This window comes from Haemorhous mexicanus, chromosome 25 (genome assembly GCF_027477595.1).
Source record: "Haemorhous mexicanus isolate bHaeMex1 chromosome 25, bHaeMex1.pri, whole genome shotgun sequence".
In the NCBI taxonomy this organism is placed as follows: domain Eukaryota; kingdom Metazoa; phylum Chordata; class Aves; order Passeriformes; family Fringillidae; genus Haemorhous; species Haemorhous mexicanus.
In genome coordinates, this window is record NC_082365.1 from 3,587,820 (window position 1) to 3,603,012 (window position 15,193).

Below are 15,193 nucleotides of genomic sequence, written 5' to 3' on the forward strand. Positions count from 1 at the left end.
CATCCCCTGTTCCCAAAGGATGTAGGATCCCTTCCAAGAGGCTGCAGGATCCCTTCCAAGAGGCTGCAGGATCCCTCCCCAGAGGGTGCAGGATCCCCTGATCCCAAAGGATGCAGGATCCCTTCCCGGAGGCTGCAGGATCCCTCCCCAGAGGGTGCAGGATCCCTCCCCGGAGGCTGCAGGATCCCTCCCCAGAGGGTGCAGGATCCCTCCCCGGAAACTGCAGGATCCCCTGATCCCAAAGGATGCAGGATCCCTTCCCAGAGGCTGCAGGATCCCTCCCCGGAGGGTGCCGGGTCCCTCCCCGGAGGGTGCCGGGTCCCTCCCCGGAGGGTGCCGGGTCCCTCCCCGGAGGGTGCCGGGTCCCCTGATCCCAGAGGCTGCAGGATCCCTTCCCAGAGGCTGCAGGATCCCTTCCCAGAGGCTGCAGGATCCCTCCCCGGAGGGTGCCGGGTCCCTCCCCGGAGGGTGCCGGGTCCCTCCCCGCAGGAGAGCAGCCGGAGGTTTCCCTAAGCACGGGTAGGGGTGGATGCTGTGGAGGCAGCGGCCGGAGGGGCTCTGTCCATCCCCCGGCACGCGAGGACAAGGCGGACGCGACGCTTTTCTGGGTGAAACATTCCGATTTCTGCAAAACGCGGTGCCACCAGGTGGGGAGAGCCGCGCTCTGCAGCGAGAGCGAGCGGTGTCACACCTGGCGGTGTCACACCTGGCGGTGTCGCAGCCTAGAGCGTGCCCGACTCTGTCACACCCTCGTCGCAGGGCGGGTACAGCTCCCTGGCGCTGTCCCCGTGCAGGGGGACCCCGGCCTGGTGGCTGTGGCTCAGGATCGTGGTTTTCCTGCTGCACAGGCTCCCGGTGGAGTTGGGTCTGTGCAGCCCGGCCCGGGGGCGGCCCCAGCAGCCCCGGCAGCGCCCGGCATCCTGCAGGAGGTGCCCGCTGAAGAACAGGTAGATCCAGGGGTTGCAGCAGCTGCTGAGGCTGGCCAGCAGCATGGTGATGCTGAAAGCCACGTTGGTGGACTCTGGCAAGGCAAGAGAGAGAGGTGAAACATCCCCAGGGGCTGGGCAGGGGTGGGGTGGGCAGTGGGCAGGAGCTGGGGGCTCTCCTGGCTCACATTCCCGTCCCACTGGCATTCCTGGGCGTGGGAAGCTGGCAGAGCCAAAACCCTCCAGGTTCTGCAGTGCCAATGTGCTGGAGCACATCCTCTGAGAGCTGAGACCCAGCAGCTTCTGGGCTTTCCTTCAGCCTCTCTGCTGCCCAAAGCATCTCCCAGAGGACTTTCAATCTCGGGTGAAGTCTCTTTTTCTAGGAGTACTACTTCAGTAGTTAGGAAATCTACTGAAGATTTACAGGGGAAAAAAATTCAACGTATGAACTCAGAAATCCACTTCTGAAACCTCTGAAAATTCCCGGAGGAGAGACACGCATGGCAAAGATGTCTTTGCACATTGCTAGGGATGATGGCCAGAAATTGTCACTTCTCAGTGCTTTTTTCTGAAAGGAATGATCTGACTGAAAATTGTATTTTATACATTTACAGGGGAGGAAACCTGAATTGTATTTTATACATTTACAGGGGAGGAAATTTTATGCATTACAGAGGAGGAAACTTGTAGCCTTCCCCATGATTTTTATGATGTAAAAATCTGTAAAATCCCCACGATTTTTATCATGTAAAAACCTGTAGCCTCCCCATTTATTTTTAAAGGACAAGACGACAGCCAGCTCTCCTTTGTTAAAAACCCAACTGCATTCCTGGCATTCCCAGGGCTCCGTGCCCCACTCCCCTCACCACTCACCATCATCAGGAGCATCCTGGTCCCACACTGACCACATCTGCACGCTGAAGAAGGGCGCCCAGCAGGTGACATAGGCGGCCACGATGACGAAGGTCATCTTCACCGTGCGGATCTTGGCGCGGGAGATGGTGCGCACGCTGCTCACCCGCGAGGGCTGCCCGCCCTTCCCTGCGGCGCTGGCACCACCAGGGGCACCCACCACGGCTCCCCCCGTGCCAGGGGCACCGCTCTGGGTCTTGCCCTTGAGGTTCTTGCAGATCTCGTGGCAGATGAGGCTGTAGCAGACGCTGAGGACGCCCACGGGCAGCACGAAGATGCACAGCGTGGTCCAGGTGATGTAGGCGCGCGCTCCCCACGGGTACCCGAAATCCGCCCAGCAATCCAGCACCCCCGAGCCCGGGCGCACCTCCCGCAGGGAGAAGATGAACACCTGGGGCAGGCTGAGCAGGCAGCTGAGCAGCCAGGTGGCCCCGATCATGGTGTAAGCCTGACGGCTGGGCTGCTGCAGCGACTGCAGGGGGTGGCACACGGCCAGGTAGCGGTCCAGGGTCATCACCATCAGCATGTAGGTGGAGGCGAACATGCTGAGCACCTGCAGGTACTTGACGGCCCTGCAGAGGGGGTCGGGCCCCAGGAAGCGGTAGGTGACCTTCCAGAGGAGCTGCGGCAGCACCTGGAACAGGGCCACGCCCAGGTCGCTCAGCCCCAGGTGCAGGATGAAGAGGTGCATGCGGCTCATCTTCCTCCTCAGCCGGTACATGGCCAGCAGCACGCCCAGGTTGCCCACGGTGGCCACGGCCAGGATGGTGCCCAGCACGCCGACCTCAGCCTTGGCCAGCTCCTCGTCCCGGGTGTGCAGCACCGTCAGGTTGGGGTGCCCTGCCAGGCTCAGCAGCCCCTGGCCGTGCCCAGGTGGGCTCTGGTGGGAGCTGTTCCAGCCCCAGCCGGGCTCCATCCCCCTGGGAGGCTCTGCAGGAGGACAGAGCTCCACGGCTCCTCTCTGATGTCCTGTTGTCCCTTCCCTGTTTCTTCTGAGCTCCAGCTCCCCTGCCCCTGCCTGGGAGGCTGGATGTGCCTCCTCCAGCAGTCCCCAACACCAGGGCAGGTTGTCACCTGTCCCCTGTCACACTAACTCTGTGTTAGGCAGCTGCAATTTCTTCTCTGCCTGGGTTGAAAATATTCCTGTGGAGCAGAGAGGTGCAAGAGCCCCTGGTTCAACCCTTGGTACTTCTCTTGTCTGCACTGAGAATTCCCAAATCCCTGGTTCAGTCTTTGATGCTTCTCTTCACTGAACATTCCCAAATCCCTGGTTCAGCCCTCAATATTCCTCTCCTTTCCACAAAACCTTCCCAAATCCCTGTTTCTCCCTGCACTGCTCACCCTGTGCATCCCCTGTGCAGGTAAATCCGAGGGGAAAGAGAAATTCTCCTTAAAAGCAGCAGAAAACTTTTCTTCCCCCGGAGAGCAGCCAGGTGAGCGTGTCCCAGCCCTGTCTCTAGGTGTCCCCAGGCTGGGTTTTATACCCTGGCAGGTCCCTCCCCGATGTGCCCGAGCTAGGTTTGACACCTGCCAGGTCCCTCCCCGATGTCCCCGTGTGTGAGCTCTGTTCCCCAGACTGGATTTTACCCCTGCTAGGTCCCTCCCGATGTCCCCAGGCTGGGTTTTACCCCTGGCCAGTCCCTCCCCATGTTCCCGGGCTGGATTTTACCCCTGCTAGGTCCCTCCCCGATGTCCCCAGGCTGGGTTTTACCCCTGCCAGGTCCCTCCCGGTGTCCCCAGGCTTGATTTTACCCCTGCCAGGTCCCTCCCGATGTCCCCAGACTGGGTTTTACCCCTGCCAGGTCCCTCCCGGTGTCCCCAGACTGGGTTTTACCCCTGCCAGGTCCCTCCCCGGTGTCCCCAGACTGGGTTTTACCCCTGGCCAGTCCCTCCCGGTGTCCCCAGACTGGGTTTTACCCCTGCCAGGTCCCTCCCGATGTCCCCAGACTGGGTTTTACCCCTGCCAGGTCCCTCCCCGATGTCCCCAGGCTTGATTTTACCCCTGCCAGGTCCCTCCCGGTGTCCCCAGACTGGGTTTTACCCCTGCCAGGTCCCTCCCAATGTCCCCAGGCTGGGTTTTACCCCTGCCAGGTCCCTCCCAATGTCCCCAGACTGGGTTTTACCCCTGCCAGGTCCCTCCCGGTGTCCCCAGACTGGGTTTTACCCCTGCCAGGTCCCTCCCCGATGTCCCCAGGCTGGGTTTTACCCCTGCCAGGTCCCTCCCGGTGTCCCCAGACTGGGTTTTACCCCTGCCAGGTCCCCCCCGATGTCTCCAGGCTGGGTTTTACACCTGGCATGTCCCTCCCCGATGTCCCCAGACTGGGTTTTACCCCTGCCAGGTCCCTCCCGATGTCCCCAGGCTGTGTTTTACCCCTGCCAGGTCCCTCCCGATGTCCCCAGGCTGGGTTTTACCCCTGCCAGGTCCCTCCCCGGTGTCCCCAGACTGGGTTTTACCCCTGCTGGGTCCCTTCCCCGTGTCCCCGGGGATTTTTTTTTTCCAATGAGGAAATGGGGAAAATTTTTTTTCCAGTGGGGAAAATCCAGGTGAGTCTGGAGCTGAAAGGCTCTTGGATTTCACCTTCCTGGGAATCTAGGCATCCCCTCACCTTCCCTTCTGTCCACACAATTCCACTTCTGTTTGGCAACATCCAGCCTTTGTTTGCCCTCCTGCTTTCTAAATTATGGCAAGAAGAAGTGAAATTAATCTATTTTCAGCCCTTGTTTTCCTTTCTCTGTCGGGAAAAGATGATCCAAAAATCACCTGGTGTGGCTTTTGTCCCACCTGGTGTGTGCTGGGCACGGCTCTGCTTCTCTGGCTGCTGCTCTTCCATGGAAATTCCCTGTACCAAAAGCTGTAATTTGCTGAATAAATTTGCAGATCACCTCTAATAACCCTAAATGAGCTCAGTTTGTGTCTAATTAAAAGACATTCATCCTTATGAGGCCCCGTGGATATAAAGTACCCATCAGAGAGTGCCTGGTGGAGGTGCTGGGCACGGGAAGGGCGTTGGTGGATAATTTGATTTTCTGTGTTTGTGATCAGCTGTCTGATTTTCAGGAAGATTAATAGAGGGCAGTGTGAAAAAAAAAAAAACCTTACAAAGCAGTGAAAAGCTGAGATGGAAGGGCAGAGTCTGCAGAGAGAAAGAAACACTGAGAGGGTTTTGAGGGCAAAGTTGGTTTTTTTTTCCTGGCAGGATTTTGATTTGGGAGCAATTCCCTTGCAGTCAGAGCTTTTACTCCAGATTTTCTTGGGTTTAGTTACAAGGTGAATTCTTTTCCAAGAGAAAAGAAAATTGAGCTTTTTTTGGGGTTTTTTTGGTTGTTTTTTTTTTTTTTTTTTGTTTAGAGGAAAATGGAGCTAATTCCCAACTAAACTACCCCCTTGGAACATGGAAATTCAATTTTCTTTAGGGAGAGATGTCACCACAGGAAAGATTTTTTTTTTTTTCCCTTTTGGAGCAGATGGAATGGAAAATAAACTCATTTTCATTTGTGAGTTTGCTGAACATTTTGAGGCACCAGCAGCAGCTCCTGGGCTTCAGCACCACCAGGGCTGGGATTTCCAGCATGGAATTCCTGCCTGAGGAATTGTTGCAGCCTGGGCAGCCCAGGTCAGGCTGTTCCCCCTAAGCCAGGCCTTGGCAGCAGAGGCTGCAGGAGCTGTGGGATGAGGAAAAACCCTGCAGGTTTTGGGCAATGCAGTTTTGGTGTCCAGGGAGAGCACCTGGGCAGGGCTGGGGTAAATTCCAGCCCTGTGCTCCGGGATATTCCTGCTGAAAAATTCCTGGGAGCCCTCGCTGACCCCTGGGAGAGGCTCAGGGAGCTCAGCTCTGCATTTCCAAGCTCCCAAATTTGGGTTGTCAGGATAACAGTGTGTCACTGTCATCCCTCGGCCAGGATTTCTTCTCCTGGGAAGCTGAGAAGCCTCAGAGAGAATGGAAAACAACAATTGAATGATCTGATTGCTGCTCCTGTGTTTGCTGCTTTGGAACGTGGTCTGGAGAGTGTTTACCACCTGGACATTGTTTGAGTGGGTCCATGTGAATTGTTTCTAATTAATGACCAATCTCAGCCAGCTGGGCCAGACTCTGAGGAGTCACTCACGAGTTCTTCATGATCTCCACTGTTTTCCATTCCGTTATTTTCATTATTTCATTCTTGTTAAACCTTCTGTCTGTATCCTTCTCTCACTTTAGGATAGTCTTAGTATAGCATTATATAATGTAATATAATATGCAACATATACTATAATATATACTATAATATACAACTTATACTATAATATATACTATAATATAATGTAATGTAATGTAATATAATGTAATATAATATAATATACAACATATACTATAATATACAATATATACTATAATATATAATATATATAATATAATATATAATGTAATATATAATATAATGCAATATAATACAATATATGATACAATACAATATAATATAACATAATATAATATGATATAATATAATATAATATGATATGATATAATATAATATAATATAATATAATATAATATAATATAATATAATATAATATAATATAATATAATATAATATAATATAATATAATATAATATAATATAATATAATATAATATAACATAACATATACTATAATATACAATATATACTATAATATATACTATATATAATATAATATAATACAATTTATATAAAATTATAAAAAATATATAATTATATAAATTATATAAAATTATATTATAATTTATATTGATATAATAATATTATATTATAATGTAATATAATATATTTATATATATTATATAAATTTATTTATTTATTTATTTACTTATTTATATAATGTATCAGCCTTCTAAGAAGATGAAATCCAATTCTCATCTCTCACCTCACAACTCAACCCCAGGGCGTTGCACTGCTCATTTTTGCAGCCCTAGATCCCAGCCCAGCCCAGCAAACGCTGCTCCTGCTCAGCTGGCAGCCCGTGCTCCCTCTGGGCAGCTCAGGCAGGGGTTCTGTGCTGGCTGAATCACTTGGCACAGCTCTGGTGACTTTGTTTTGTGGGCAGCTCGCTGGTTAAAGAAATAAAATGTGCTGGCTGGGCTTTACGTGCTGCTCTGGCTGCCTTCTCAACACAAATATTTCATTTGTGGTATGGGATGCTGTTAAATTTTATTGCTGACAGCACGGAGAAGGCTTGGGCTGTCTTTAGCATTTAATCACTGAAATGTTTGCTGTGGTTCAGGTCAGGAAAAGCCAGATTTGGTCATTTTCTGCTGCTTCAGATGCCATAAAATTAATGGTGTTGCAACTGTCCTGGGGTTGTCTCCTTGGAAAGGCCGAGGGCAGTAATGAGGGCTGGGAATTCCTGCTGTCTCCTGTTGGATTAAATGCCAGTTTCTGTCAAAATGAAGCCATGAGTGGGCTCCCCCTCCACCTCCTGAAAACATAAACTGCTGAATCTTCAAAGCCCAACCTGCTCTTGACCTGTCTTTTGTCCTTTTCTTTCCCCCACTCAAATTTGGACAGTTTGGATGCTGAAATCTTGATGTAATTCTGATTTTTGTTTGTGGCTCGCAATGTTTGTGAAGTCAGAAAAGTCACTTTGTGGTGTCTGCCTGGGGGAAACAAATTTCATGGACCAGGGAATGTGAGACTCAGGGGTCTAAAAGGATTCAAACCAGTCCTGGTCCATCCTAAAACCTCAGGAAATGCCCCAAAAATGTTAAATTGCCTCCAAATGTTCACCTGGCACTGAAGAGGAGCTTCTAACATTTAAAGCCAGAAGTGAAACCTTTTCCAGCCTCACCTTTTCCAGCCTCACCTTTTCCAGCCTCACTGTGTTCCCTTGCTCAGATTTGGGTTTTTTCCACTTAATTAAAACCCCTGCTCCTTATTAATATATTAGAGAGCACAAATAAATCTGCTGAGCACATGGGGAATGCCCCAGAGCGGGGCCTGCTGGGCAGAAGGAGAATTTTCATGGTAAATCCATGGGAAGCTGTGAAAATTGGCGAGCAGAGCAACAAAAGCTGACAGGGGTTGTGCCAAAAATTGCATTTTAAAGGATCGGGGCTCAAAATGTTGCCTGAAACATCAGCTGAGCTGGAGGGGCTGTGTCCAAGCTGGGGGTTTAAAACACCCTCTCCTCATCCTGCCTGCTCTTCCTGATGTTTGGGACAGCCTTTACCACCTAAACTCCCCAAATCTCCCCAAATCACCCCCAAAATCACAGGTGAGACCCCACAGAGGCCAGTCCTGGCCGATTTTAAAACCTCAGGAAATGGGGGATTTAAAACATCTTCCCCTCCTCCTCCCCTCATCCCACCTGCTCTTCCTGATGTTTGGGACAGCCTTGACCACCCAAACTCCCCAAATCTCCCCAGATCACCCCCAAAATCACAGGTGAAACCCCACAGAGGCCAGTCCTGGTCCATTCAAACCAGTCCTGGTCCATTTTAAAACCTCAGAAAATGGGGGATTTAAAACATCCCTCCCCTCATCCTGCCTGCTCCTCCTGATGTTTGGGACAGCCTTGACCACCCAAACTCCCCAAATCTCCCCAAATCACCCCCAAAATCACAGGTGAAACCCCACTGACCCCACAGCAGTGGGGTTTGGAGCCTCCTGTGCCTGGCACAGTCTGTGATGATCCAAAAAAATCCTCCCAGGCTGGTAAAGAACATCAGGAGCTTCCTGTTGAATAAACCAAATCCAGTCCCAGGCTGTTCTTGCAGCTGATAGTAAATACAACTCAATAATAATAATAATAATAATAATAATAATAATAATAATAATAATAATAATAATAATAATAGAACTCCAGAGTTCACCTTTTCCTTCCTGTTTTGTTGGGTATTTTCATTTTGACCCACATGTGTGGAAAGCTGCTCAAAGAGAGGCAACTGCCAGAGGTAAAATTGAAGCCACAGGCGTTCAAGACAGCAAATTACTTGTTTATCATCCTTAAGCTCTCCCTGATGGTTTCCTTGTGTAGCCAGGGATGTTTAAAGACTTTGGTAGCTGTGAAATGCTTCAATTTCCTGCCCTGCTCCCTCCTCTCCTTTCACTGTTACATTAGCATTTAAAAACCAGACACAGCTTTACAACCTTAAAATCAATAATGGGAAAAAAAAAGAGAGCAACAACCAAAATTACATTTCAAGGCTGGAAATAAATGGCTTTTTCCTGTCCTCTGCTGTGGGGGTGATTTGTGTGTGTGTTAGCTGGGGTGTGGACAGACAGAGGGATTCACCCGGCCCAGAATTCCCACCCAGGTACAGCGGCCAGGCTGGAAAAGCTGTTTGGGACATGGAAATTGCAGGTAAATACAAAAGGAAAGAGAAATTCTCCTTAAAGGCAGCAGAAAACTCCACATCCCTTTGGATTTTCATCCCCAGGAGAGCAGCCAGGTGAGCGTGTCCCAGCCCTGTCTTGCTACTTTTTCTTACTATAAAAATAAGTTATTAAAAATAAATGTATTAATTTTATCAATACTTATTAATTTTATTATATTAATTATATCAATACATATAAAAGTTATATATGATATATGATATGATATGATATGATATGATATAATGTAATGTAATATAATATAATATAATATAATATAATAATATATAAATCGTGTACAATTCTATTTACATTTATATTAATACTTATTAAGAATACTTCTATATAACTATTCTTATATATATTCTTATATATATATCTAGTATATTCTCATATACCCGAAATAATATTATATTAATACTTATTAAATAATACTTATTAAAGTAATTTAAAATCATACAATATTTTAAAATAAATTAATTTATTTTACTCAATATTAAAATATTAAAAAGAATATTGAAAATGAGCTATTATTTGTCACAATAACCCAAATTAACCCTCATTTTTGTAGTTGCACTCGCAGTTTAGCTCGCTGTGCTCAACAGAGAAGAAGCCCAGCAGAATTGATGCTTTCAGGAAATGTGTTTGGTATTTTTTACTTTTTTTGTTTCCCATACCCATCAGTGTGTGAAAATCTCCTTGGAAACAGAGCCTGGCTGGGGCTGGGCTGGGCTGGGATGGGATGGGACAGGATGGGATGGGGTGGGATGGGCTGGGATGGGACTGGGATGGGATGGGATTGAGATGGGATGGGCTTGCTGTGAGCGCAGCAGAGAGTGGAGCCCTTGGAAAATGCCAGGGGCAGGAGGGGCTGGCACTGGGCATGGGGAGGTGGCACTGGGCATGGGGAGGTGGCACTGGGCATGGGGAGGTGGCACCAGGGTGTCCCCTGGGTTTGGGATTCCCAGCTCCCCGCGGTTCACTCCTGTGCTCTGATGGCGCTGCCGTGGTGGCGATTGCCAGGGGGAGGTTCCAGATGTGGAGCAGTGTGGCATTCACAATCTCTGAAATAATCCCTTGGCCCAGGATTTTGCTCCTGGGAAGCTGAGAAGCCTCAGAGAAAAAGGAAAACAATTCTTATCTCATTTGCTTCTCCTGTGTTTTGCTCATGTGGAATGTGTTTGGAGATTGTTTACCCACAGGTGATTGTTCCATTGCATTCTGCTGGGAGTTGTTTTCACTCTTTGGCCAATCAGGACCAAGCTGTGTCAGGGCTCTGGAGAGAGTCACAAGTTTTCATTATTATCTTTTTAGCCTTCTGTCTGTATCCTTTCTGTATTCTTTAGTACAGTTTAGTTTAGTATTCTTTAATATGATATAGTATCATAAAGTAATAAATCAGCCTTCTGAGAGCATGGAGTCAGATCCATTGGGACATTCCCAGAAAATACAATAGAGCAGCACAGCTGTGCACCCCAAAATGCCAGATGTGTTCTGGGGGAGCAGATCCCCAGATGTGTTCTAGAGGGGGAGATCTCAGATGTGTTCTAGAGGAGATCCCCAGATGTGTTCTAGGGGAGCAGATCTCCCTGGAGGGAGCCAGGAGAACCCGGTTCTCAGCCCTCTGGAGAACCTGCATGGTTTTGGGACAGGTGACCCCTCCCCTGCCCCCCAGGCTGCTGTGCCAAGGTTTTGGTTGGAAATGGGCACCAGCTCCAGGGAGCCCTTCCCTGCTCCCCTCCGCCCCCCGCACCCCTCCCTGTCCCTCGGGGAGAACAGAGGAGTTAATCCTCAATCTGCTCCCATCTGGGCTGCCTGGCAGGCGGAACGAGGGGCCGTGAGCCTCAGCCAGGGCAGTTAATGCTCCTTAATCCCCTGCCAGGCTGAGGTGTCTGAGCAGAAGGTGACAAAGTACAGCGGTGGCACAGCGCGTCCTGCGGGGCTGCCAGGGGGCTGGGCCGGCTGGGGACAGGGACAGGAACGTGAGGGACCGCCCCTGGGAAAGAAAAAGGGTTAGGAACATGTGGGGTCAGCCCTGGGGAAAAGGGAAGGGATCAGGAACATGTGGGGTCAGGGGCAGGAATCTGTGGGGTCAGGGCAGGAACGTGTGGGACCAGCCCTAGGGAAAGGAAAAGGTTAGGAACATGTGGGTTCAAGGGCAGAAACGTGTGGGAGCAGCTCTGGGGAGGGGGTTAGGGACATGTGGGAGCAGCCCTGGGGAAAGAAAAGGGATAAGGAGCATGTGGGATCAAGGGCAGGAATCTGTGGGGTCAGGGGCAGGAACGTGTGGGTCCAGCCCTAGGGAAAGGAAATGGGTTAGGAACATGTGGAGCTAGCTCTGGGGAAAGGAAAGGTGTCAGGAACATGTGGGACAAAGGGGTTAGGGACATGTGGAACCAGCCCTGGGGATGGATTCCACCTCTGGGAGTGCCCAGCCCTGAGCTCTGCTGTCCCTGCCCTGCCCTAGGTGCTCTGAAGTCCCCCTGGACACCATTCCCATTCTCTGGGATACTGAGCAGGCATTATTTGAGATAATTCCCACTCCTGTTGGTGGGGCAGGCAGCGATGGCCCAGCTCGGGTGTGCTCCAGTGCTCTGAGGGAAATCAGCTTTAAAACTCCCAACAGCTGAATTAACTCCTCATCTCCATTTCTAATTTTCCTTGTGAAGCTGAAGGTCTGATTTCCCTTTGGTATTTTATCACGAAGCAGATTCTCCGAGGAACTCTTGCAGAGCAGGAATTCTCAGCTGAGAGAAGAGGGAATGGTGACTTTGATGGCAAAGAGCTCTGATAAAAGCAAATCCTTCCACCTCATACTCCATTGTCCGCCGAGAAATTCCAGCAGCACGGAATAGGAGTGCTGAATCCTCCTCAAAATCTGATTTTAATCATCTGGCTGGGTGCTCCTAAGTGCCTGATAACACTGAACCAAGGGGAGTGCAACCCCTGTTTTCCAGGCAGATCATAGACCGAGAGGATTCTTTCAGCCAGAGGCTGGATCAAGCTGTGGCAGTCAGTTCTGTGCCTCCAAAAAATCATTTAACTCCGCCAGACAATGGCTTTGTCTCTGCTCGGTGTTAATTGCCGAGCATCTCTCGGAGCGATTTCCATGCTCATTTCACAGCCCATCTGAGAGGCAGCAGGATGTGTTTAGCACTGCTGCAAGATGGAATTGTTACCCTTTGTGGCAGAAAAATGGCATTTTGGAGCCTGCCGAGTGCACGGGTCTGTCCCCTGTAGCTCAGCTGGGCTCAGAGATCCCCAGGCTCCTCTGGTCACCTCTTGGGAACCTTGGCCTCCAGACACCTTTGCCAGATGTGTCATCCACAGCTGGAGGTGCAGAGCAGCTCTTTGGGGGCAATTAAAAGGAATTATTAGCACCTTGCCCAGAGAAGCTGGTGCTGCCCCATCCCTGGAAGAGGCCACACCTGCATTTGTGGCTGTGATGGATCATCCCTCCCTCAGCCAGCCCATGGTTCTTCCACTGGTGGAGGAAAAGGAACAAAACCCTCACACAGGGGAGCATTCCGGGGTGATTTGTCCCTGGGATATCTGGATGTGGGGATTGTGGTCCAGCTCTCTTCACAGAGAGCAGCAGGCACAACTTCTCCAAGGATTTTTCCTGGGGAAGGCAGCGAGAAGCTCGGAGAAGAAGAGAAAACAATTCTTATCTCCATTTGCTGCTCCTGTTGTTTGGCACACGCAGAATGTGTCATGGAGATTGTTTATGGCACGTGTGGAATGTGTCATGGAGATTGTTTATGGCACGTGTGGAATGTACTGTGGAGATTGTTTATGGCACATGTGGAATGGGTTATGGAGATTGTTTATGGCACGTGTGGAATGTGTCATGGAGATTGTTTATGGCACGTGTGGAATGTGCTATGAAGATTGTTTGTGGCACATGTGGAATGTGTCATGGAGATTGTTTATGGCACGTGTGGAATGTGTCATGGAGATTGTTTATGGCACATGTGGAGTGTGTCATGGAGATTGTTTATGGCACACGTGGAATGTGTCATGGAGATTGTTTATGGCACACGTGGAATGTGTCATGGAGATTGTTTATGGCACACGTGGAATGTGTCATGAAGATTGTTTGTGGCACATGTGGAATGTGTCATGGAGATTGTTTATGGCACGTGTGGAATGTGTCATGGAGATTGTTTATGGCATGTGTGGAGTGTGCTATGGAGATTGTTTATGGCACATGTGGAATGTGTCATGGAGATTGTTTATGGCACGTGTGGAATGTCATGGAAGATTGTTTATGGCACATGTGGAATGTGTCATGGAGATTGTTTATGGCACATGAGGAATGTGTCATGGAGATTGTTTATGGCACATATGGAATGTGCTATGGAGATTGTTTATGGCACGTGTGGAATGTGCTATGAAGATTGTTTGTGGCACATGTGGAATGTGTCATGGAGATTGTTTATGGCACATGAGGAATGTGTCATGGAGATTGTTTATGGCACATATGGAATGTGCTATGGAGATTGTTTATGGCACGTGTGGAGTGTGCTATGGAGATTGTTTATGGCACATGTGGAATGTGTCATGGAGATTGTTTATGGCACATGTGGAATGTGTCATGGAGATTGTTTATGGCACATGTGGAATGTGTCATGAAGATTGTTTGTGGCACATATGGAATGTGCTATGGAGATTGTTTATGGCATGTGTGGAATGTGCTATGGAGATTGTTTATGGCACATGTGGAATGTGCTATGGAGATTGTTTATGGCACATGTGGAATGTGCTATGGAGATTGTTTGTGGCACATGAGGAATGTGCTATGGAGATTGTTTATGGCACATATGGAATGTGCCATGGAGATTGTTTATGGCACATGTGGAATGGGTCATGGAGATTGTTTATGGCATGTGTGGAATGTGCTATGGAGATTGTTTATGGCACATGTGGAATGTGTCATGGAGATTGTTTATGGCACATGTGGAATGGGTCATGGAGATTGTTTGTGGCACGTGTGGAGTGTGCTATGGAGATTTTTAACTGAAAGTGATCTGTTAATTGGATTCTGCTGAGTTGTTTGGACTGATTGGCCAGTTGGGTCAGAGCTGTGTTCTGATTGTCTCCAGACAGTCATGGGTTTTTCTTTATTATCTCTTCAGTGTAGTATCTCTTTAGTATAGTTATAGTATAGTATTAGTGTAATATAACCTAGCTTAATAAAGCTTTTGTTCACCTCCTGAATCATGGAGTCAGAGCACTTCATTCCCTGGCTGGGGCCTCTCCTGTTTCTACAACAGGGGATTGCTGTGGGAGCAGCAAAGTCGTGGTTTCTGCAGCCTGGGCTCCTCCTGGGGAGGGGAGTGTGGGGAGTCCCAGCCTGGTTTGGGTGGGGGTGGCACAGAGAGATGCTCGGGGGTCTGTGCCTCGAGGTTTTATGTGTGTTTGAGTTTTTACATAGGTTTATTGGCAAAGGAACAAAAAAACAAACCCCAAAACTCAGAGAGCCCATATCTGATCATAGCTCTGCTTCCAGGTTGGAAGGGGTTTTGTGTAGTTCTGCCTCAACCCATTCAGATCCCTGGTTTTGGTGGATATTCTGTGCCTGGCTCTGTCTGGGGAGCTCTGCCCTTCCTAACGAGCCCCAAAGAGCTCAGCCCTGAGCCTGGGACAGCTCCTGGAGCTGCTGCCCTTCCTCACAGACAATTCCCATCAATCCAGGGCATCAAATCCCACCCTGGGGCTTGATGAGCCCTGCTGCTGTCACACTGAGGTGAGAGCCAGCCCTGCCCTGGCGAGGGGCAGATTTACAGCTCAGTGTTGGATTAAGATGAGATGTGAAAATCACTGCTAAACCCCAGAGAGGCTCCAGCAGCCCTGGTGCCCCCCCAGCCCCGGGGGCTGTGATCGTTTGCCTCGTAAAAATAATTAAATTAATTCTTAAATCCTCAAAAGCTAATTGGGACAGGATTATCCCAGGAGGAAACCAGAGATGCTGGGGACAAGGGATCATTCCCTGGAGTGACCTGTGCTGGGGGATGAGCCAGA

The 15,193-nt window shown here is 49.3% G+C and overlaps 1 protein-coding gene across 1 annotated transcript; it reads right to left on the reverse strand.

Moving 5' to 3' along the window:
• Positions 1–722: 722 nt before the first annotated feature.
• Positions 723–2,754, reverse strand: AVPR1B (arginine vasopressin receptor 1B). Its single transcript, XM_059867749.1, has 2 exons — positions 1,800–2,754; positions 723–1,021 (listed from the first exon to the last, which is right to left on the reverse strand). The coding sequence occupies exons 1-2, from the start codon at positions 2,752–2,754 to the stop codon at positions 723–725; spliced, it is 1,254 nt and encodes a 417-aa protein (XP_059723732.1).
• Positions 2,755–15,193: the final 12,439 nt, after the last annotated feature.